The 25,149-nt window shown below is 42.1% G+C and overlaps 1 protein-coding gene across 6 annotated transcripts in view; it reads left to right on the top strand.

The window, feature by feature from the left end:
- Positions 1-25,149, top strand: part of JAKMIP2 (janus kinase and microtubule interacting protein 2) — a 72,304-nt gene that overhangs the window by 20,451 nt on the left and 26,704 nt on the right. For all 6 annotated transcript variants that reach the window (XM_072872254.1, XM_072872255.1, XM_072872256.1 and 3 more), the window contains exons 2-8: positions 10,995-11,260; positions 15,974-16,471; positions 18,450-18,659; positions 19,558-19,656; positions 21,616-21,762; positions 23,516-23,656; positions 24,578-24,634. In XM_072872254.1, coding sequence (XP_072728355.1) covers positions 11,132-11,260; positions 15,974-16,471; positions 18,450-18,659; positions 19,558-19,656; positions 21,616-21,762; positions 23,516-23,656; positions 24,578-24,634 — 1,281 coding nt within the window. In that variant the 5' untranslated portion in view covers positions 10,995-11,131. The remainder of the gene's footprint in view (positions 1-10,994; positions 11,261-15,973; positions 16,472-18,449; positions 18,660-19,557; positions 19,657-21,615; positions 21,763-23,515; positions 23,657-24,577; positions 24,635-25,149) is intronic.

The raw sequence follows: 25,149 nt of genomic DNA on the forward strand, positions 1-25,149 counted from the left end.
GTTTTGCAGATCGTTTCTCTTGTTTTTCAAAACAGCTGTAAGCAAGACTGATGGGAGCGCAACATAACTTTTTTTTTTAATGGCTTGTGACTCAGAAGAATTGGACCAGCCTAACAAGTTGCCAGTGAAACCCTCCTGTGTTGCCTGTGGACGTGACAGTTTAAACCCGAGGTCAACAGAGAGAGTAAAGTACATCCTAGTCCCACAGAGGATAATGTGCCCAGGATTATTTCCCTGGGGCTAGAAAGAGCTTGGGACTACTGTTTTAAAGGCTTCTTTGAGCTGATGTAGGTTTGCACTGTTGGCAATGTTTTGAAATTCATAGACAAAGAAAAACTACCAAGTAACTACTACGTGGAAAAGGCATAGTCTGAAGTTATGTCATTAGATGTATGCACTTGAACGTAGGTCTGTATGTGTAGCCACACATAAAAGGTGTATAACATAGTGTGTTTACTGGGGCAGGAGCAAAAATTACATTATGCATATTATTTTCTAAGTGTTGTGACCTTGACCCTCTTTGCACCCACAGCCAAGTTACGTCCACCATGTGTAGTGTGTTTGTCCCCTACATGAAGTTCATTTTGCATGCACAATTTGGGCATCACATTTCAAGTGGATCTTGTACATAATTCATGGAAAAAGCAAACCCATGGTTCAGAAGACAAAAATGGTCTGGCTAGATTCCTCTAATGTACTTTATTACAGTAAAACAAGATAAAATGGCAAAGATTCTTACTATAAACAGGGAGAGTCAAGCCGGGAACTGTTGGAACACTGTAAGAGAACAATGGCCTCAGCTATTTTCCTGACAAGCCCCCAATAAATATGGGCTCGCCTGTCACATGTGCAAACTGGAGCATATACGCCTATGGCTATTGGATTGGTACGTGCTTGTGCCTCTTCATACTCGGCTGAACGTCCCCCGCAGAGTGTGTTGTTTCCCTCGTGCTTGTGCTGTTATGCCAGTGAGACTGGGAGGGCATTTTCTGCAACTTGTCTCATTCATTGCAAACCAACACAGAGAAAGGAGCCAATTTTGAGCCTTCAACTCTCATGACAAAGGCCTTCCCTAAAGACAGACTGTTTCGAAATAGCCTGACCCCAACTTGTCAAATTAACATTCAGTATGATAATAGAGATTTTTACATATTTACAGGGGAAGGCAGCAAGAGGGCTTTCTACTGATACTTTTTCAGAAAGTGTCTTCCACATAACTAGAGAAACCACGGTACAAACACAGAGCATTTCCCCCAGATTCACCTCTGGACTGCCTTGGATGCAAGACTCTTGTTCAGTGTCCCTGTTTGGGGCTGAGCCTGCCTGGTGGTTACGCTAATAAGGGTACCCAGTGAAACGCATCTGAGTCCAGTTTGCATGAGCTTCTAGCTTTGAAAAATACAGTGGGAAGGCTTTCGTACACGCTGCTAAACTCCACCCCACCCCAAACTTTCAGGTATCTTCAGTGGGATTGTTTTGTCCTGGATCCTTTTAGGTGAGGGGTATGACTTACCTTATCCTGATGTGAACAAGCAAGCATGTCTCTGACTGCAAAGGCAGCTTCAGGGGACAAGCCCAGGTGGGAAACCTCTGTTACCAGGTGAATCCTGCCCTACTAATCCGTCCTGGTTGGCCGCACCACCTCAGAGGCTGAAGACGGTTTAGCCTAAGATCATGTTAGCCTTTCAGCGTGAGCTTGGGGGAAGCAGCCTGCGGCGTATTCGGGTCCTGCTCAGACTTGAAGTAGCGGAGGCAAGTCTAGGGTCTGACTGTGGCTGTGAGCTTGGCTGCCCGACTGAGGTGGATTTGGGTTCTCTTGGCCAAACCTGGCAGGGTTCAGCTCTCAGCAGCCATCCCAGAGCCACCTTTTCATCTGCCAAGAATTCTGATTGACTACCCATGTGCTGACGGGGCACGTCTGTGTCTTGTGTTAAGGAATGGCTCACCCAGAGGGTGGTTGACTGGGCTTTCCTGGGAAAGGGATGCCTGGCTTAAAAAGAAATTTGAAATGGAGCAATCATTCCCAAGGCCTCAGTGGCAGGATACATGCTGGAAGAGGGAGAAAAAAGAGTGTTCAAAGCCAGCTGCATTGCCCTGCTTTTTTCAACTTCAGCCTGAAATTAGGTTTTAGGGTGTAATCAATAGGGAAATGAGTGATAGGAGAGGGATTGGACTGTCCTTTGTATTTTTTGCTTCTGAGATCTAGGCGTAACCTGTGGAGGCTTTGTGTCTCCATAGGGAGACCCATATCCTTCATAGTCAAGGTGCTACCCATCCTTAACTATTTTCCTGCTCTGGACAAAATCGTGCAGGGGCAATTTAGCAAAGAATAAAAGCGTGAAAGCTACTGATGAAAGTGATAAACTGATCCCTAACATCCCTGAAGCAGAGGCACAGGGCTTTGTAATGCTTTGGTATCTCTACCTACCTGAGGGCCCAGAATGCTGTGATTCAATAGGGTAGACACTGTGGTGGTGAAGTGCTCATTTCTTCTTTCCGAGGTGTTTCTAACCCTAGGTGTCTCTTGTAAAGACAGAGAAAGGTATTTCTCCACTTTTATAATGTGCAAAGCCTGTTTTTGTAAATAAACTGTTAATTGTCTTGGAGAAAACAAAGCAACCAATGACTAGAGGAGAAAGGGAGAAAAATGGACTAGCTGTAGATTATCACTGGGAGCAATGTTCAGAGCAGACTGCTTTGCCACATAAAGGATAATGGTGTTATCCGAGGGCACGTCTAGGTGTAGTTTTCCTCTATACTTTTGCTAGCATATTACCAAATGCAAGTATTAACAGGAAGGTAACCTAGAATGCTATGGGAAAGAAAGAACTAGAGCAAACAGCACATAAAGGAAAAAAAGAATTTAAGAAGGAAAGCATGGAAGCCCAAAGAAGTAATAGCAATGGGTGAGATTTGTAGGAAGGAAGGAAAACAGGAGATTCAAGAGACTAGGGAGGAAGAAGCTTCTAGTGGGATTGCTCATCCAGTTGTACTTGTCTTTTTACATTCAGTCTTAAAGATTACGGAGTGCTTTCCTTGAGGCATTTATGTTTATTATGGCTTGTTCTGCCACAGGAAGCAGCACGCTGTTATCAGCACACTCAATGCTTGTCATACTATGAGACTAATATTTGCTTCAGACTTCTGGGAGTGTGAATATAAACAAACTTCTTCTACCTGCTTATATCATGCAGCTAAGCTTGAACTGATCTTAAAAAAACAACCAAACAAAAAAAAACGAACGAAAAACCCCACAAAACAAAAAACCAACAAGCAAATCTTGAGATTCAAATGTGCCTTTTCATACACTACCAGTTCTAATTAAGTTCAAGCGTAGCCATGATCTCTTGCTGATAAATACTCCACAGCCTATAGGAATATGTTACTACTTCTCATAAAAAGTGTGGCAAATTCTCAGTGAATTAATTTAGATTTTCATTCAAGATGCATCTCAAAAGAAATGTGTGCAGCTATTAGTTCAGAATTTACCGGATGGATTTTCTGGGGAGAGGGGCAAAATAGAATCCTTCCTTGTGAGCTGCAGACTGAATTTATTATGCTTTAGGAATGGGCTTAATCCTGTCATCTTGGATGGAAATCTGCACGTAGGATTTAAAAAATTTTTTTGCGAAGCCCTGTTTTGCTTAACCAGAGGTTTTCATGGTTCCGAGGGCTCCAACAATAATTCCTACAGTTTATACCTGACACTTGCTGGTAGAGGGCAAAGCTGATAGGAGACATTCCAGCTGCTATTGTACTTGGCAGTCATTCATCGTAAATAATTCTGGCAGTCTTTTTGCTTACAGACATCTGACAGATGCTTCTTGCAATCTCTAAATAGTTGCATTGCCAAATAGACTGCCAGGTTTTCAAACAGTTATTAGGGTCATATTATTCCCACAATCTGGGAATGCTATGGTGTTTTTAATTTCCTTGAGTTGATATGTCTAATGGCATCGGTACTGTGCCCTATGTACTTCATAGAGAGGTCTATATACCGAAGACTGTGTCCCACTGAAATCAAGGGAATTTATTTATCTAGGGAACTAAACTGTTTCTTCTCAGACTTACAGTCTAGAATTTGGTCACGTGTACTGCCGAGAACCAGCACATCTCGTTGGCTCCCTTCCCTCCTTTGGAATTGAGAGTGCTCAGTGTAGTAAGGACGTGGTAGCTGGTGACATTAGCCTCCTAACTTGCCTAGGTTTCCACAGCAGACTGCAGGGACAGTGCTCTTCAGTAATATAATTAGCACCCTGTGGGGAGTAATATCCCCAAGATACTAGGGATTTTTATGAAAGATTATTCCCTCTCTGCAGTCTACGAGGATCTGCGAGCAAGCGTTGGTAAAGCAGATATTTAGAAATACTTTGGCATAAACTTCAAGCTTTATGCATTAAAAGCAGTGTGATGGAGAACAGACAAACTCACTGGGCTCTTCCCTCTGAAAGAATGGTAGGCCACCTTGACAGGTGAAAAGATACAACTTTGGGCATCTGAATATCGCAACACTCTTTCATTGAAAAAAGAATTCCACAGTAAGAGTATAATTCTTGCCTAAAATATTAATTTACTCAAATGGAAGTTCCAATGAAAAAGCAGTTTCAGGGGTACATTTTTTTTACCAACCTCACTACCTATTTAGAGCTGCTCTACATAAAATAGAGTAATAACATATCTTTACAATTACATATCTCCCCATGTCTCAATGGGATACTCATTCAAATCAATAGACTAAATTTGCAAGGTTGATCTGGTCTGTTATCCTTTGTGTAGAATCGAATAGACTATTTCAGTTGGAAGGGACCTACCACGATCACCTAGTCCAACTGCCTGACCACTTCAGGGCTGACCAAAAGTTAAAGCATGGTGTTAAGGACACTGTCCAAATGCCTCTTAAACACTGGCAGGCCTGGGGCATCGACCACCTCTCTAGGAAGCCTGTTCCAGGGTTTGACCACCCTCTTCGTAAAGAAATGTTTCCTCATGTCAAGTCTGAACCTCCCCTGATGCAGCTTTGTTTGTTCTCTCGCTGTGGATATGGGTACCACTGTGCTGATGTAAGACAGGTGAATTCCTGGGAGCAGTATTTCACCAGTTTTCAAGAGAAGGAGAAAGAGCTTGTGCCCCTGTGACTCATCTGTTTTCCTTTTTGCATTAAAAGCAGTGTCAATCCTTGGTTTAATTATCATTGGTCTAACCGAACCCTATTTTGCTGTGATTTGGGAAAGAGAGAAGGTTTGTCTACCTACCAGACAGAAGTGAAAACTTAGCAATGTAAGAATTGTTTTTGTGTACTGTGCACCTGTCCCAAGATTTTGCATCAGTAAAACTTATTCCACACATCACTTATACTGGGTGGTGTAAGAAAATGGCTGAAAATCACCATTGTACTTTTTGGTTTGGTTATGGAGCAGTACCCTAAATAACTGAGTAAATCTCTTGTTGGATCTAAGGGTAAAATTCCCATGCAGGAGGTAATTTTTTTTTCTCTAATTTCTACAGTATAACTGGCATCTCTCCCATGACTTCAGGGCAATTATTCTGTAGCTACACTAGTGCAAATCATCTTGGCATTATCAGAAGCATTTTGAGACAGCTGCCAAACACTTTTATTAAAGCAAAAATTGGAAAAAAGCTTAAAGCTCTGGTATTGGGCACTGAAAACCACATTCAGACTGCAGAGCAAATGTGCCGCATAGCTTGCAGTGAAGTCTGGTTCTCCAGCCTGATGTCCAGATCAAGAGACACAGTAGGAATATGCTGTGGTTCTTTTCCAAACTGTGCAGGTTTCCTTTCCATGGAAGATAAGGTGGGGAAGTGATAATGTGACCTGTGGCTGTTAGACTTCCTGTGCAGTCATTCCTGTTACTAGATAATTCCTGAACAGAACTGCAGCCGGTCCCACGAGCTGGGACTTCTTGAAATTAATTGCCATTAATACCTGAAGTGCTTCACACAGCTCTGGTAACCCAGCTCAAATTCTCCTCCATTAGGTAAACTGATACGGGGTGGTGGATGTGCTGTAACTGAAGGACCTGCCACCTAGTATCTTCCAAGGTGTGCAGGAGCTTCGGAGTGTTTGGGGCCTCCCAGCTGTTGCATCAGGACTCAGGGAGTTATCTGCATCTGGTTTCAATTCAAGAAGCTATTGGAAGATTGAGGAGGACAGTACTGCTCCTGGGCTTATTCCTATTTCCAAGTTCCATTTAATTTGGGTAAATTGAAAGATTTTCTTTGCCTCTTTCTCGGAGACAGTTCAGAAAAGGCAGATGGCAGTTTGCAGTGATTTCAGCAGGAATAAGATTGTGGCCCTTCAGGTTGCACTGTTTACACTGACTGCTGAAGAGCAGTTGTACATTCATCAATCGTTCTGCCATCCTTGACATCTGCTTCATCCTTATGCTATACAGATTGTCTTTTCATTCACCAGGAAAGTTGGATGCAACACTGACCTCCTGGTGACATTATTCCCAGCTCTATCGCATTCATTCATTACAAGCCAGGTAGACAGAGTGCGTACCTACGCTTGTCATTCACTTTTATATGGTTCTGGTGCTTCCTGGTGCTCAGTATTTTGCATGTCAAAAGATTATCATGCAGGCTTTAGTTATTAAATGGTGCCTTTTGCTTTCCAGAGCAAATCTTCGTGTTTTGACCAAATATCAGTTGTATCAAAGGGCAAACTGCATGCAAAATAACAGAACTCCCAAAGTTGCTATTTATTTACTGTTAGCAGCATGTCTATGAGAGCTGGACTTTGCTGAAGAGCCTGCAGGGTAATATTAAACCTGACAATGCCAGCGGAAGCAATGGACCATGTAGGCTTGCAGTAAGGAAGGAAGGGAACTCATAAGCAAAAAAACCACCTTCAGTATGTAAACCATTGAGTTGCTGGTGTTTTGTCACAGGAGAATGAGAATAATTTCATGCTTTATATCCCACTTTTCCTTTCACAGGAGTAGAAATTGTTCTGCTTTGTCTGTTTGCCCTTTCCTACTTTTGTGTGCTCAGCTCACGATCAGCAGCTCAGCAGTGCTCTGATTGTTGTCAGTCCTGGGGTCCCACGCTCAGTGGGCTCAGGGATTGCCTGGAAGACTCCAAAAGGTTTGGAAAAGAAGGGAACGGGATGGGCGCTGGGATCCAGAAAGAGCTGAGGAGGGGGAGAGCAGAGAGCAATGATAACAAAGGCAAAGACTATCTAAACCCTCATATTTGGCCATAAGGTGCTTGAATTACAAATAAGGATACTTGTTACACTTTATGCAGCAGTAAGTCTATGTTTAGTTCAGAATGCCGTGCACTGTAAAGTCAGGTTTATGGAATGCTCTCAGCTTCATGCTTGTGGGTATATCACCCAGCTTCTGATTTTAAAAACATGACTGACATTCACAACTTCAGGATATTCTTCCAGTGGGGAGAAGTCACAGGGCATTTTGTTGTTGTTCAACTGTCCCTACATTTTTAAAATAGCAAATACACCCACTTTCTTTCCTAAATACCCTTGTCTTTTCTGGATGCGACCCATACTTCCTGTAATGAACCTTCATTCTCTGTCCTTGAGGCTTCCAGCTGTGTGTGGGGCTTTATCAGGTGGTCCCCTTCAGCGCGTGCACAGAGAAAGGCAGGAATGGCTGTTAGATAAGCCAGGAGACTCCAGTGACAGTGAGGCAATCCTAGAGGTACAGCGTGGTCCTCTGTGGTCCTCTGCCACGTGCATAATCTTGATGTGCAGGCTTTGTAAGTGACAGAACATCCAAGGGCTCAAAGGAGAGCAGGGCTACACCCTTGCTGTGAGGGCACCTCGGCCCCATGCTGGGAGGAGCCCCGTGGGACACTGATCTTCAAAAAGGTCTTGGGAGAGGTGAAAGCTGAAGAAGTGAGGGAACTTAACAGAGAAGTGCAAAGTGCTTTTTAGAAAGGAAATATAGATAAGGAAGCAAAAATGAAGATGAAGTGACTGACAGCATTCTGAGTTTTATAGATATCTTTTGGTCAATGATGCAGGCTACTGCTCCCACATTCATTGCTGACAGAGTAAAGCTCTGCAAATAGTGTTTTTTTCCAATTAACTGCAGGGTAACATCTTCTGGGGGTTATTCTGGAAGAGGAGATAAAAATGAGGCAGCCTGCTCTTTCTGCTCAATGGAGTATATGCATATATGTATGTATGTGTGTAGCTTCACATACATGTTGTATCTGCTGTAACATCAATTCTATTAATGTATTCTAGGCCTAATATCATCCCCTGGCATCGTGGGAGGTAGTTACTTTATTTCAGTAATCAAAGAAGAATAGCACTAAAAGATGGAAGTGAGCAATTAGGCCCCTCTCGCTTCTTTTTCCTCGGTGGTACTGTGCCTTTTCTGTTTCTGTTAAAGCATTTTCCACTGTCAGGAATGTTTCCTGGAGCTCATCTTGCAGGTGACAGAAATTTTGCCTCAGTTCCTTTTTCTTTTTTTGATGGATATTTTTCCCCTAATCCATCCCTGCTGGACTATCTTTCTAAATTTCTCTCAGGGAAAACTGGAAAAGCCTGGCAACACTAGAGTTGTGGCTGACTGCTGACTCCATGTCTGGAAAGAGGTAGCAGAAGTAATCACAAGAACTCCCCAGTAAATAGCATCCAAGTCACACTTGGGCTACGTGGCCCTGGTGCATTAGTAGAAGTTTCTGTTATCTCAGCACTACAGCGTATCGCCGCTGCCTCTAGAATAGCTTTGTATACACATGCTAAACCTGTGTTTTACATCTGCAGAGAAAAAATATAAATGCCTGTTTGATTAGCTGTTGGGAGTAAACTACCCTTTTGTAGAAGGCTGAAGATGTGGTTTTTGCACCTCATTCTGGATTTTCCCTTTGCTGTGTTCTTTTCCTAACTCAAGTGTGCATGCTCTGTGGCCATTTGACATGAGCTTTTTTATGCAGTGGCTGTTTGGGTAGCACTGCAGCCTTCCATCTGCAGGGTGATGATACCTGTCATTATCTGTCTTTATTCTTTCAAGCCTAAACACCCAAGGTATCTCATTCCTGAATGAAAACATTGATCTTTGATGAACTGCCGCTAGCCTCTGGGAGGCTGACCTGACAGTGGCCCGTTGCATGACGTGACGCGGTGTCCGTGGCTGTAGGGCTGCCCTTGGTGCCGTGTGCCAGCGGCAGTGGTTGTTGGAGTGTGCTGGTTGTGAGGGCAGCCTCAGCCAGCGAGAGCTGCCACGTGTGCTCAAAGCCTCTCGTGCTCTCTGCTGAAGGGGCGTCTGGGCCAGGGGAGTCGCTGAAAGTGCTTTCTGCTTTCAGGGTGGTTAAGGATCTTAAACGACACAGCAAAGAAGCATTTCCCCTATGCAGGAGATAATCTCCTGTGACTTTTTTAATCTGTTGTCCTTCCTGCTTTGCTTATGTACTATTTCCTTTCTCAAAAGCCATCCTTTGCATGGTTAATCTGGTGAAAGTGTCATCCTTTGCTCAAACCCAACAAGTCTTCATGTATTAGTATTCATTTGGCATTGACAGCCAAAGATTTCTGCTTTCTTGACCATTTCTGTCACATCTGGCCTGATTTTTTTTTTTTCCCCCAGACCAGCACTAAATCAGATCTGTATGTGCTGTGTCACATGATACACGACAAGAACAAGCCATTTTTATTAACTGCTTTCCAAAGCCTATTTTCTTTCTCAATCGTCTGCACCTACAGCAGGCTCAGCCCTGATGTTGTACCGTTGCAGCCCTCCTCATGAAAAGTTCTTCATGTAACTAGCGTGATTAGATCCTTTACTACCAGTATTGAATATGAGGCAGTGTGGGAAATATGGATCAGATCCTGCTCTCATTTGTAGCTATATGTATACAATGCAATGCCAGGATTTCAGGGGTATTGTAACTGGGAGCAGCAGAGGAAGCCCTGGGTGATATAGGACAGTGTTTTCAGGATAGCGGGATCAGTATGGCAAGAAGTGAATCAGCTTTCTTGGGTTTACAATGACATTCTTTACTGAGGATTCTGCTATCGTCTCAAAGGACATGTGTCATTTCTGCAGGTTTCATGGATGCGGTAGGAATGTCAGAGTGACTGTGTGAACATGAACATGGCACCATCTCAGTCCCTGTTCAGTGCTGAGACACATGGACACAGAAATTTCTAGGGAGCTTATCAAATCCACGTTTATTTTGCGGGTAGACAGAATACGTCTTTATCTGAGGCTGTCAGTCAGTGCCAATAACCAAGACAAATGCTAAAAAAAATAAAAAATAAAAATTAAGTTTATGGGACAGAGGGACACTCGGATTCTTAGTGGTATAGAAAAACCCCTTGGCTTCCTGATCTGCATATCTTGCTGATGTGCTTGGGTTTAAGCATACTGCATCACTTTGGCTTAGGACAGAATTTTCCCCCAAAAATTCAGTTGATGGAAACCATTGGTGGAATTTTTTTGCAAAGGGGACAATTTCTAGTCTGATACAGGCTTTTGTATGTCGTTAGTTCTCTGCTTCTACAGAGACCCAGAATGCTGGTGAGGACTTCAGCACTTCCTCTCTTCCTGTGGCAGATTGTAGGTGTGTTGTGGAAAGTCTTTGAGTTTGGCACAGGATCTAGGGGGGATCAAGGGTTGGGAAGGGTAGGAGGAAGATACTGTTGGTTAGATCCTTGAGACTAAAGTGCCTGCTTTGTGGTTACCTCAGACTGTAAGGCTTGGATTAAATGACCTGTCCTTTCTAGTCCTGTACTCTCAACAGCACTAATCCTTATGGTAAACAAACTCCTATCTTCATTGCATAGTGCCCCTTTCTGAGAACAGGAAAAGGGCATATATGGAATCTCCACTAGCATGCCAGACTTCCATACAGAAGCCTGATTGTGCTGGGATCTCCCTTGCAGGTTTTCAGACAAAGATTGCAGTGTTTGGAGAAGTGAGCTTGTCTCGTGTTCTGTAACCATGTGAGCTGTCATGCTGCAGTGTCCACTGACAAATAATAGTATGTCTTATTTCTCGCAGGGCTTCCAAAGCAGCTGAGTCCAGGACCTTAAGGAATGTCACGCAGTAGGTGCTGAACTAACTGGCACTGAAAGGAACAGAAAAAGATGGCACTCTGTATTTGAAATAAACACGTGGACTCTCACTGATAAGAAACCATGTCAAAAAAAGGACGTAGCAAGGGCGAAAAGCCTGAGGCACTGATTGTTGCCCTGCAGGCTGCCAATGAGGAACTCAGGACCAAGCTAACAGACATTCAAATTGAGCTGCATCAGGAGAAATCTAAGGTGAGTGAGGGTTTGGTTTTAAATAACAGTGTCTGCGCTGAAGGAGAAAAACACATGGAAAAAATAGTATCACAGAAATCAACAGATGCAACGCAACTCTTTCCTAGAACAGTGGTCTGATCCTTTCCCCACATGCAATGCTTTCTTACTGTGGATGTCCTATTGCTTCCGTGGAAAAGACTCCTTTTTACTGAGGTACAAGTTTGAGAAGCCTCTGGCCCTCAAACAGAGCAATATGTCTTTTGTAACATCTTTGGCCGTATTCCAGTTAGTGGGTTTCATCCTGTCCACTCAGTGGTTAGAAATTGTGTGGTGTTGCTGGTTTTTGAATGGCTGATATTTCAGCAAGACACGCCCTCATTTCAAAGTTGGGTAAAGTATTCCTTAAATGTATAGCATGACAGTCCATGTGAACCCTTGTAATCCATCTGCAGTGCAGCCGAACTGTATTGTGTACACTAGGGCATATATGCATTGTTTAAAGCTTGTTCAGGTACCAACGGTCTGCCAGAATCAGTCTCAGATATGTAAAGTTACTCTAAAGCCAGCTGAGCCTCATGCATGCAGTGTATAGCTATGGCCCTATAGTGTAGACATACCTGTGAAGGTTTGAGGTGCCTCCCGTATACTTGGGAAGCCTTTGGTACAACCTCAGGGCTGTGTGCTGCAGCTTCAGCTCTTGCCTACATCTTCTGAATTTTTCATGCTCTTTTCCTGCATTGTCTATGCTAGGGCAGGCCTTGCAAAACCCTTAATCTCTCTTTACACTACCACAGCTTTTGTAACCCGTAAAAAGGTAATGGGCTGGGTGTTATCCAAATATAAAATACTGACTGTTGTTTTACACCTACTCGGCACATACCCTGCCTGCATTCTATAAAAATCCTTGCAAGCAGCGTCAATTTTCCCACAGGTGATGGTGAAGTGGCTTTGCAAAGAAGTGTACTTTTTGCTCTCTAAAGTGTTGCTCCCTCTTCATTTAGAGATGCTTCTAGCAGCAAGCACAATATGTCTGTGTTTTATAGTCAGAGTACAGCTTTTGTGCAATAAACCCTTACATGGTAAGTGCTACAGTTCCCTGAACGTGAGTGAGATTAAGACAGTCCTTGGGTTTAGCAGTGTGTTCTTTATGAGCAGCGAAGGTAACAAATGTCTGTTTAATAGCTCCTGGTGAATTCTTACGAAGTGGGCTGGAGGCAGTGCTAACTGCAGCCAGGCATCCCCCACCAGTCTGGTGGCAGCCACATTTTCAAAGGATGATGCCTAGTGATGTATTGTTTTTCCAACTGGATTATAACTGAAGTCCCTCAACCTGGCTCTTTGATTCCTTCAGAGATAAGCATATGTCCTGGGCAAATAAACCCAGAATGCCTTGCCTCTAGCTTCCAAACCTGAAAAACCACAAATCCTTCAGCCTCTAAGAGGACTTTTTAATAATTTCTTTCTTTTAGGGACCAATGTTCATGCCAATATATCAAGGTTAATCACACTGGTAATCTCAGACAACTCTTAGCCGCTATAGCGGAAGTTGGTTTGTATAATTTAGGAGAAGCTAAATGAAAGCAAGAATAGCCAGTTCTGTGTTATCTGATGTTCTGAGAATCTCTGGGGGCATTCTTCCTTCACCTACCAGTGAGACTTATAGCCATTAATTTGCAACCTTTGAAAATGGACAAAATTTGCAAGCCGCAACAAAGCGGACATCACCGCTCTTTCAAACTCATTCTGTATCCTTTTCTTTCATAGATGGTCAATGACAGTCTTGGAAAGCAAAAATGTTTTTTGAATCTTTTGTTTTCCCTGCAAGCTTTGGCATTCATGTGTTGCACACACGGAAGGCTTAGTTATTCTCTTAAGGAGCCACAGGCTGGCTGCCAGAAAACTGATGGCCCAAGGAGCTTCTGTAATGCTTTCCACTATATTCTGAGTCTTGCTGCTTTTGTTATCACTGCGGAACAGAATTCCAATACGGAAGTTGCCAGTGCAGATTTTTGTTACTAGACATCACTTCAAGGATGGCCCAAAATAATGAGAGTTACAAGAGTAGGAAAGTCTTGAAAACAAAACCAAAAAAAGCTTATCTGAAATATATTTAAATGCGTTTGAGTAACACTGCAAAGGAGGTAAGCAGAATATGAACAAAATAATGAAATTGCTTGCACGCTTCATACCTCTTGGGATGCCCATCCAGAGGTGCTCTCGTCCATTCTGGTGACTAAATCGGACTGAGTGCTCAGGGCATTAGAGCTGTCATCATGGAGTAGCGGGGGGCTAAAAACTACAGTCTCAGGAAGTAGATCACACTTCTGAATTGTTCTGCAGTTTGGATTGAGAGGAGCAGACATCATTGCCAATTTTGTTTTAATCTGGAATTCAGATTTTAGCTCTTTCCTCCTCCAGGTTCGGATTGGACATCTTAGTACAACCTCATCTGTAAAATCAGGTTAGAAATAGGGTGCCAAACTGGGCAGTCCCCCACAACATTAGAAGGAGCTTTAGGAAAGTGTTCATCTCACAAAGGGGTCAAACAAATAGGATCTTTGGACTTCTCCTGTCTCTGCTAGCAGTAAGTTCACTCTACCAATGAATGCAAAGAGGATAGAAACCTCTGGGCCATTGTGGTCTTCTGTTGAACAGGTCTCTCTTCCATTAGTTCAAATGTAATAATCTTTTTCCCACAAGGCCCTCATTCACTTTCCCTTTCTTCCCATCAGAATGGTACATCTACAAGTCAGCCTAACATCTGATGGTGTTTCAGTTTAATAAACTAGGCAGCCTGGAAACTAATAGCCATAAAACCAGGCATCCCAGAGCTTAGCTGTGGTTGTACTCAGGCCCTGGCTGGGTCTGCATTGCACCAGTGTGGATACCCAAACTACTTTGAAAGTTTAGATGTATCTTTCTATGTCATGCCAGAATGGATTGCTTACAATAATTGCACCTTGTTTTGCAGCGCATTCAACTCCCTTTTTAATAAACAGGAAGAGATGTGTTACAAGAAAGGAAGAGGGCATTAGGCTCATTTTCAGTCAGGGGTGTTCAAAATCAAGGATGAACCTAGAATGAAAAAGGAGTGAAGGCAAACCAAAAACCTGTCCTAAGGACTTGGGGGTTGAGGGGCTAAGGTTATGTGTGGCTTTCTTTTCAGAAGTGGTCTATGTAGTAAAGGCATTTTAACATCTCACATGAATCGTACAGATGTGATTAAGAGAGACTGCTTTGTAGTCCCTGGCTGCAAAATCTTCTTGTTGCATGTGACATGTATTATTACACATAGTTACTGCATTCATAGCCTCTGAAGTCCTCCAGAGAAGTCAGTGGCAGTTGCAAGTGCAGACCACTTTTAAAAAACATGTGTATTGAATACTTTGCTTTGAAAAGTTGTTGTGCATTGGAGGAAGTTCTAGGAGAATCTTTCAGATTTGTTTTCCATCGAGCCTTCTGAGGAAGATGCCTCTCATTTTTAGAGTCTGTTACTTGTCAGAATTACTTTGATGATTGAAACCAAAGTAAAAGTACGCTTTCAAACTCTTCTAATGGCTTATTTTGGGAAAGGTATGTCTGAAATAAGATGGGGATAGCATGAGAGAAGAAAAAAAGTCAATCAGCTCTGCATATAGCCAATAGCCCTTCCTACCTTCACTAAATCCTCTCCAAGTAATCAATTAGGCCTGCAGGCTAGACCACCAGTGTCTCTTGGAGGGCTTTCAGATGACCTGCTGCTGTGTTTATTCATCTTGACTGTTTTTTCCCTGTTTTTTCTTTCTGAAAGGTTTGCTCACTCTTCCTTGTTCTTTGTGGTCTTTATTTAAAAAGAAATTAACACGGAAGTCCTTACAATCTTTGAAACCCCATTCTTTTTCACTGTAAATAACAAACCTACCGAGTTTGCTTTGAACTGAATCCATTCCTTATCTGTTGCTTTCCTTTGGTGTAGGTTCACACAGGTTTCTATTGGGGAATTGCTCAGGGGTGTAAGTTGCACCTAGAGATACATCAGTGTAAGTGTACTGAGGACTGGTGGGTTGCTCTGTAAATTTGATTCCAAAGCTATGGACAAAGAACTTTAAAAACTGTTGTTAACGAAGAGTAGCAAAGGACATATTTTGAGTAAAGCTAGCTGTTCCATAAGGAGAATAACCAGTGAAGCATGCTTTTCTGTAGATATGTGTGTAAGAAGTGACTACAAATGCCTATTAAAGCTCTATGTATGGATAAGAACATCTGTAAAAGATGAAATGCTTCCTGGACTTTCAGACTTGCACCTTACCTCAGTGGGGATCATATAGAGGCAAGCACTTCTCTCTCATCTGATTGACTGCCCATGGTCATGAAAGTTGTAGGAACCGTGCTATTTCTGAGCCCTCTAATTTTCTGGTGAATTTGACTGACATTGACTGATGGGTTAAAAAGTTATTAGACAAATGCGTGCATATACGTGGAGTCTTATTTCCTAAGGAAATATTGAAAGTACATGTAATGTCCCTGCATGAGGCAAGACACCTGGAGAAGACAGCGTTATTTTGGCTTGAGTAAAGGCAGTGTAAAATCTATGTGAATGCCCCAGGAGTTGGCCCATGTTGTAGGAGGGTGGAGGATCATCTAGGGTCTGCAGCAGGGTCTTCCTCAATTTGACACGGCTCTGTGTCTGAGTGGGCTTGTTTTGATAACATTATGTTAGTAGCAGGTGACTTTCATTTTATCTCAACGTAGGTTGCTAAACTTGAAAGAGAGAAGACTCAAGAAACTAAGCGTATCCGCGAGGTGGAGCAGCGCAAGCAGACCGTACAGATCACGGAGCTAAAAGCCAAACTCCATGAGGAGAAAATGAAGGAGCTGCAGGCCGTGAGGGAGAACCTCATCAAACAGCATGAGCAGGAGATGACGCGGATGGTGAAAGTCCGAGACAGCGAAATCCAGCGCCTCAAGTCAGCGCTGTGCGCGCTGCGGGATGGGAGCAGTGATAAAGTAAGGACAGCGCTGACTATTGAGGCTCGTGAAGAGGCCAGAAAACAGTTTGACTCCGAGCGCCTTAAGCTTCTGCAGGAAATTACTGAACTGAAGTCTGCCAAAAAGCAGGTAGATGAGGCCCTTAACAATATGATCCAGGCTGATAAGATCAAGGCGGGAGATCTTCGGAGTGAGCATCAGTCCCACCAGGAAGCCATTTCCAAGATCAAATGGGAGAGTGAAAGGGATATTCGCCGCCTGGTCAGTAACCAAAACAGTTCATGTGTTCTCTTACGCTGTAGTGAGTTTGCCTCTTGTGCCTCTTAGCTTTTTGTGAATAACAGAACTCTGCAATGTGCCTCAGTTTGCAAAAGTATTAAAACCTTCTCATTGTCATTTCTCAGCAGTAAATAGATCATGGTGAATCAGCTAGAGCAACCGCTGTGATGGCAGCTAACAGCTTAAAGTAAGAGAATGACTGGCCTAGTCCGTAAGGATTTGGCTTGGAGAGATACTGATACATGCGCAATGCAAAGTGTTAGGAAAAGAGTGTTTGCATCTGCACGTGCAGTTTGTTAGTTTCTCTAGCCCTTGTGATGGTATCCCCAACACATTAAACCATGGCAGGATGGGAGATACCTTTTGGTTTGGTCTTGGCATAGCCTTCAGTAATTGCTGTGGAAAATGAACAAAATGAGGCCCACATCAGCAGTGGTGCAAGTTGCCAGGTTTCCCGATCATCCAGGGAGCTGGACCTGCTTGCAACAGTGGAAAGTTTGGCTTGAAAACTGGAATTCAAGATTTGAGAGCTAAGTAAAAGAAATGGTAATTTAAACTGTCAAGAGCGATTCCCACACCCCACCCCCAGTTCCAAGTCTGTGTACTGGAGGTATATTTCTTGTGTTGCCAAAATGCTCAATAATGTAGTACAGAGTAGTAGTGGTGGATTCTTCATATTTGCCTTCTGAATTTTGACCCTTCTTTTTCCTTTGATCCCCATTTGCAGTTCTGTGTAGCCATGAGGACAAACTACTTTTTTTCTCATCTGAAATTGAGGATCTATTTTCAGGGTTTTAATATAAAAAGGAACTATAATGAAATTCAGGATAAAACAGAGATATTTAGTAACATTACGATCAACTCAGGTTCCACATATGTATTGTTATGATTTTATCTTTAGCAACTGATGAAGGCTATTTTTGAAGGCTATTTACTTGCAGAAGAGCCTTGAACAAGTTCAGAATTATTTTTATCTGACTTACACAAGGGGTTTCCAAATCCATTGTATTGCCATCAGAGTGACATCTAGTTAATGGAGATCAGAATCTAGCCTTATTCATTTGAAAAATACTTTGGGGAGGATTTCAGCAAGCCTAGAAAGCTGCAAGACCAGAAAGTATCTTTGGCAGCTTCAGGCAAAATTTAGCATAGATATAATTTTTGTTTTCAGGGAATGATTCATATCATTCCCAGATAATAGTACTTTTATTTTGCCAGAGTGATTTGCAAATTCTGGTTCACCAAATTTTCTTGAGCTCAGTGACGTTAGCAGCTCTGTACCAATTTTCATGGTTGCAAGGCTTGTATGGGCTGATCCTATTCTAAGTTTTAATCTAAAATTTTCCTCTCAGCCATCATTCTTAAAGTTGCTGTGAGGTGAAATAAGAGGCACTTCTTTTTGTCTTGGATAGTCCTGGGATATCAGGCAGAAATGAAGTAACAATAAAATGAATAGCCTTGAGTTTGCACTCAGCAGAAGATTAATAACGTGGCACTCGGGTTTAAGAAATATCACGTCTGCACAGATCTTCTGTTTGTGAGAATTGGACCGTAACCTCTACTGTCTCAGCTAATGTAGCTCCATTTACACGAGCAGGAGCTAGTCTAAACTTTTTTGGTTTTGTCAGAGTTTATACTTACTTTTCACTAGTATAAATAACTGACCAAAATGCAATGTGAAAGCCTGAACTCTTCATCCAGTTATCTGTTAGCACATCACACCATGCTCAGTTCCTGGGCTTCACTCTGTATAAGGCCGGTGAATCTGCTACTGTGCCAACGTACAGTTATGGCTGAAACCTCAAAGTGTATTGCTTTACAAGCCTGGTGCAGTATGATATAGCAGATTTAAGTGGTGAACACCGCTATTAAGTAAATCATATACTGCTAGATTGGAGAAGGCTGAAATGCTGTTGCCTTTACACAGTAATAATGTTGTTCTGGTGTTTCTCTCATTCAGATGGACGAGATCAAGGCTAAAGACAGGATCATATTTTCCTTGGAGAAAGAACTGGAGACACAGACAGGCTATGTGCAGAAGCTGCAGCTGCAGAAGGAGGCTCTGGATGAACAGCTCTTCTTGGTGAAGGAGGCAGAGTGTAACATGAGCAGTCCCAAGAGAGAGATCCCAGGAAGGGCCGGAGATGGTTCGGAGCACTGCAGCAGCCCTGTACGCAGGTTTTCCTGGCCCCTGCAAAACAGAAACATGGCTGTGTTTCTCTTGCTTAAATATTTTCTCAGGCCCTGGGAAAACATTCCCACTCTTACTACTGAGAAGTTATGACCATAGATTCTTCAGGGAGCATGCTAGTGGGACAAAGCTTTGTAAGGCTGTTTCCTCAGTTACTCTATTTACAAATACAAACATCTTAAATAATTAGTGCCCCTTTGAAAGAATCATTCCATGAACATAACTACCTGGACAGCGTGCATCCTCAGAAACAGACAGAATTGGGAAGATGGGCAGGGAGAAGGCTGGGGGGCACTTGGGGAGACTCTTAGGAGAGCCTCCTCTTTCTCTGTCTTATTCTCCACTTATACAGCCCTTGCTGTCATTCACAAAGCTTGCAGCTCACTGGTGGTGTGACTAAATAGATGATGTTTACGCAACAAATGTGTATATATACACATATTTACACATATGCAAATGAGGAATAAGAAAGTAAATGCAATTGATACTGAAAGGAATGTCCTTAGTTTTTCACCTGACATAGTGGCTCAGCAAATAGAAGCAATGTATAGGAAAAGGCAATAAAAATTAGTCTTTTAGCTTTTTGTGTTTCCTTCCCCATCATAAAAAAAAAAAATCAACATCTGTTTGGTAGTTTTTTTCTTTATTTTTTTAAACAACTGAAAATTTTCAATCTTAAAGTATCTTCCAAACCAGATACTTTCTTCCAAAAATATGTATATTTTTGCCAGCATGTTCAATACTGTAAAAATCCATAAATATATTTTGTTGATGAAGACAGCTTAAGTTGACTGGTATGTGGTTTTTGAGGATTCTTTCCCCAAGCACGTATTTTGAAAAGAATCAGTAACTGTATTATGTTGTTGCCAACAAACAGGACTTGCGCAGAAACCAGAAGAGGATAGCAGAACTGAATGCCACAATCCGGAAGCTGGAAGACAGGAACACGTTGCTCGTTGATGAACGAAACGAACTGGTGTGTGAGCTTTGCACTATCAGATGGAGGAGGTCAGGAGCTGTAGGGAAAGGCAAAGAGAGGAGGATCCAAGGATGATAGCCAGTGATGAATATAGCTTTTCCATCCATCAGGCTAGTCCCTCAGGAGGCTGAGGATGATTTTTTTTATACTAGAATTAAACAGTAGTTTCACTGAAGTTACACGAGTACAAAATCACAACGGAAGTTGAGGCAGAGAGGCTTGTAGGTTTCTATAAATGCCTATACTCCCTCCTTGACTTTTTGAGTGTACAACAGTGTATGGTGAGACTTACCTTGTAAATGAAATAACGTCTGTAGTCCAGTGTTTGGGCAGCTTGAGAACAGTTAAGTATCGGATCTTGGGAGAATGGACAACAGTGAATTGATCCCTTTATCTGATTTACTCCTAGGTGGTGATACCTGTGTGTTGAAGTCAGCACCCTGGCTTTTTAATCTCTCCATGTTTCTACTTCTGTGATTAAGGTTGGGGGTGGTGAAATTAAACTCTTGATTTTTTTATTTATTTATTTTTTTAATTCCTGATCTAGGTGTCCTAATGCACTCCTTTCATATCAATTTAGCTACCTTGGATCTCCTCAATGTTCTTAATGTAATTTTTGCAAAATAATGTCTTATCAAGATTGCAAGTTACAAATATGTTCATGTGTCTCTCTTCAGTTACGAAAAGCTCTCAACCCCCACATTTCTGTGATACTGAATAGCTTGGAGTCTGATGAGTCAGCTTGATTAGCTGTTGCATGTCATTAAATATTCAGCCTATTTTTTCACAAGAAAAAAAATCATTTTAAAAGGCTTCTAAGCTGTATCTTGCACAGTGTGACTAAAAGGAACGCATTTTGTTAAATGTGACCAGGAGTACTGCTGGAAATACTATACACTTTAAGATACATTTGGACCAGCAACAACTAATTTCATTCTTAGGGTAGGACAAATGGTTGTTTTGCCCACAACTGTGCTGATCAAGGATGTAACCACTTCCTAGCTGCTCTCCCCTTTCCTGTTAGCAGAAGGGATCTTCAGGCACTTGCTAACCTGCTTCAGACAAGATCACTGGGTTAGTTTAAATAGCCTAGTAAGATGATGTGATGATGTCAGCAAATGTGGTTAACTGTCCTTAACAGCTACAGAAAACTCTCGCAGTCCTCTCCCCAGCAGAACTGCAAGGGGCAGGAACCTCCCAGTGACGAACAGTAATACAGAACTGGGACAGTGCCTTTGTTAGGTAGATCACCTGGGCACAAAGATGATGTCTTTCCACAGTCACACGCCATCTTCCTTGTCCTCCCTTAGAAAAAGAAATTATAACTATAAACCACTCAGTATCACTGGATGGAACTAATTTTTCAGAGGAAGAGATCTTGGTTAAAACTCTAGTTGTACCGATACTGGAACTTCCAAGTATGCCCTAAGATACCTTCCTATCTTATGGGATTTGTTGTTTAAATGTTACGTGATTTGCTGATTAAAATGAAGTCCATTGTGCATGTGCACAAGTATTTCACTGTGTGGCATTAAAAACCAGACTTACAACTATGGTGTTATTGCTGTGATCCAGATTGAGTAGGTACCTATGCACATCTGTCTTTCAGTGAGACAATCAGTGGGTTTCTTGCAGATAAAGCACAGGTCATTTTGGACTTTCGTAGCAGCTTTGCAGTTGCCTGACTCTGTGTTGGGTTGCTTCATCTCTATGTCTGGGTTTTCCCATAGGTAAAGCCATCTTTTGGAAACATATGTGCAGAATTATGCTTTGAGATTTATAGATAAAGTAAGTTATGGAAGCTGTAAGCATCAGTTCCATTAGATCACTTTGTTTGGCATTTTACTGGGACAGTAGTCCAACAGGGAAGTAACAAAAATACTTCTGACAAAGGAGGGAGAAAAAATATCTTTTATTTGGATTATTTACAATTATTAATTGCTGTTATCAATCCAGTTGAAACGTGTCCGAGAAGCTGAGAAACAATGTAAACCTCTTCTGGAAAAGAACAAGTGCCTCATGAAGAGAAATGATGAACTTATGCAGTCTTTGCAGCGCATGGAAGATAAACTGAAAGCAGTCACTAAAGAAAATATAGAAATGGTTGGTACTGGAGAGCAAAGTGAGGATTACTGTATGATCTATGTCTGTTATGGTGGCCACATCTGCATAGTGCATGCATGTATGTACATAGAGAAAATGTGTTGTATATAGTGCGTAATACCATTGATAAGATATAGCCATGCTTAGGTCTGTATATTATAGACTTACATACTATAACATTGTGTATTATGCATACATATGCAATATAATAAGTGAATGCATAATCACCGTCTTTAATACTATCCCAAAAATCAGAATTTTGAGTTTCAATTGTTTTAAAAAAAGAAAAAAATAGTTGTATCATTGAGTCATATCCCACTGTGCTATTTTGCATCTGGAACTCAAAAAGGAAACTGTTAAGAGCAATGTTTTCAGCCAGCATGATGTTCATCTTTGAATGTATATGAGAAAATAAAGTTCTGGTCCGCCACAGAGCACATACGATCTTTCCATAAAACATATGCATGGTAGATGGGTATGGGAAATGGAGAATGGTGGTGTGGTGGCTAGGGTTATAAATTTCACTTATCAGGGCTATATGAAGCAGGGTCAAAGCAGTTACATCTGTAGATCCTTCAAATGGAATTGTCCTGAGTATCAGTCAGAATCCAGGCCCGACACATGCACCGATGTTGCTTTGGCATTAATAAGAAAAGGAGGTGGAAGTTCTGGGTTGCCAGATGTAAGCTGGCAGGCTGAGGAGACGTCCCTTGCTATGTGTGTTTGTGTGTCTTGTCTCTGGCTTGCAATAGCCACTGTCCTCATCTTGAGCAGGCTGACTGTTCTGCAATAGATGCAGCTTTCCTGCCAATTAGGATGAGGTGATGAGATTCATTTTCTTGTCTTATAGAAAAAAGGCTTTAGTGTTACAAGGTTAATCCACTTTAAGACTCTGCAATTCACCCATGCCCAGAAGACAGAAACTTATTGCAGGTGTCACAGGTCAGACTTCTTCCTCCACAGCTGTGGAAGTACAGATCACCGCCCCTTGGGCTCCCCTACGGCAAAGAGAAGGGACTTAGGAATCTGCATGCTTTAGATGTCAGTGGGCAGCACCGCTGGCGCATATATGCGCACACAGCACATATGTTCTAACTTAGCTCCCTGACATCTGCTCTTTACAGTATAGATGCCCAAATTATGGAAGTTAGCAAGCTGTGGGTGGCTAGAGTAATTCTTACGGGCTGTAGCCATCTCTTCTCCCATACGTGCTCAGGAGCAGGTAGGACGTGGACTTCTAGTTGAAATAGATCTGGTACCACGTTTTTTGCCTTTCCTCCTCTTCTGACTGGATGCACGTCTTTCACATGACTAAAAAATGTGCATTTCCTCACTGTATATGGCCATACGATGCATGTCAGTAAGGGCATGGGGTCATGGGAGTAGATACTATTTGCATACCTGCCGGACAGGTAGGGGGTTTAACTGCATTTGCCACATGTTGGGGCATCCTGATGCATGGCAAAGGAAGAGCTCTATGGTATATGACCTTTAAAGGCTGCTGTAGAGGCTATATTGCCAAAGTAAATGGATAAAGCTTTGTTGTTCTGGTTGAAGAACTCAGCCTTGTTGTGCTGCTTTATTGTTAAGAAGGGCTGACGGGTGTTAATAAAGTTATAAAAATGGTGTAGCTGAAGCATATTTAAAGGGCTGTACAGCTTAAATGAAAGATGTGTAATTTTTAACTGAAAGGTGGTCTTTTTGTCTTTTAATTGCTGCATCTTATTTTATCTGTTTTTTCTTCTTACCACAGAGAGAAAAAATGACATCACATCCTCCTCTAAAGAAATTAAGATCTCTCAATGACCTGGATCAGGCTAATGAGGAACAAGAAACTGAATTCTTAAAGCTTCAGGTCATAGAACAACAGAACATAATTGATGAGTTAACAAGGGTAAGTCCAGAGCACCAGGAAACTAGGAATGATTCCTGTGCACAGTTCACCACTGATAGTATTTCTTCTTATAACTAGAGGTCTGAGGGTTAATATCTTATCTTACTTTTAACCTGCAAATTTTTAGATTTAGGTGTGCGTGGGTGCAGTTTAACCAAATTTCTAGTGGGGCATCAGCCCCTACAACTCAAAAGTATAACCCTTGTGTGTGAATTGAGCTCTAGAAATGAACGCGGACTAAGAACCATGGAGCTTGGGAAGGTACCTACATGTTCACAAGGCAGGGCTGTGCCAAGCTGTTTTACCATTATAACTAAGCTACCATTAAAAAGTTTCCTCAACCAGAGGCAGGCACACAGTGCGATATCATGTGCTGGAAAAGCGTGTGCTGCTAGACAGTGGTTCACTACTTCTTCTGTCATTTAATACTGACAATCCCTTTTTCAGCTGACTTTGCATTATGATGTTGAGGGGAAGGAGAAAGAGACTCCAAAACAGGCTGTTGCCTCTTCTAAGATATCATTGCTAGGAGTGGTGAGATCAACGCTACCATCATTTAATGACTTTGAGACAGAGGCAGCATCTCCTCTGCAGGGAAGGCAGACAGCCTCTCGTACAAAGCCCAAACCAGTCGCCTGCAACAGGCCTCCCAGTGATTTTATCAGGAAATCCATCAGCACCTGCCGTTTGACAGCCTGTCAAGGCAACTGCGCAGCAAGGGGGGTTTCCGGTCTTCCCTTCTTCAAGTGGCACATGTGCAGATTTGGATACGAATCCTCCCTTCCACCTGGAATCAGATTCTTCTTTGAACATATGAACAGAGAGTCGGTGGAAGCCCCATGATTTATTTCCTCTGTAGATTTGGTCTTCTACAGCTGCAAACAGGAGAAGAGAGAGTAACTTTTAAATCTTATTTTCCAGGACAGGGAGAAACTCATTCGTCGCAGAAAGCATAAAAGGAGCTCAAAGCCGATTAAGGTAAGAGGAAAAATTGTTTCCACCTTATAAAAATACTAGTAGGCTCTGTAGGAAAACACACTTTAGCAATCTGATTAAAGAGAGCTTTGCGGATTATAACAATCTGCTTTAGGGATCGGGTTTATAAACACCTTAGTTACTTTGGAAGAGCTTTTTAAGCCCGCTTTGAAATTCAGTTAAGTTTGCATATCTATTTTATTTTCAGCAAAATGAGGCTTTTTTCCCCCCTTTCTGAAATAGTAATAATATTCCTTCCATCTGGTTTCTATAAACATTGGTCTCAAGGTCTGTTATGCCGAGATGTATTTACATTTCCAGAGACCTTCCCATCTATCTTCTGCTATCTATTTTTCACAGCACATATGGGCTAAAACAAAATCCTTGTGGATTGTTATTCTTCAAGTGGAAGTTTCTGCCTGAGAAATTGTCATTTTCTCCTGCTCAGTTCCACAGGCCTTTGGCTACCGCTTGTATTGCCCTGAATTGGGTTGAGTCCAAAGCTGGTATAATTTAGA

This window comes from Ciconia boyciana, chromosome 9 (assembly GCF_034638445.1).
Source record: "Ciconia boyciana chromosome 9, ASM3463844v1, whole genome shotgun sequence".
Classification (NCBI taxonomy): Eukaryota; Metazoa; Chordata; class Aves; order Ciconiiformes; family Ciconiidae; genus Ciconia; species Ciconia boyciana.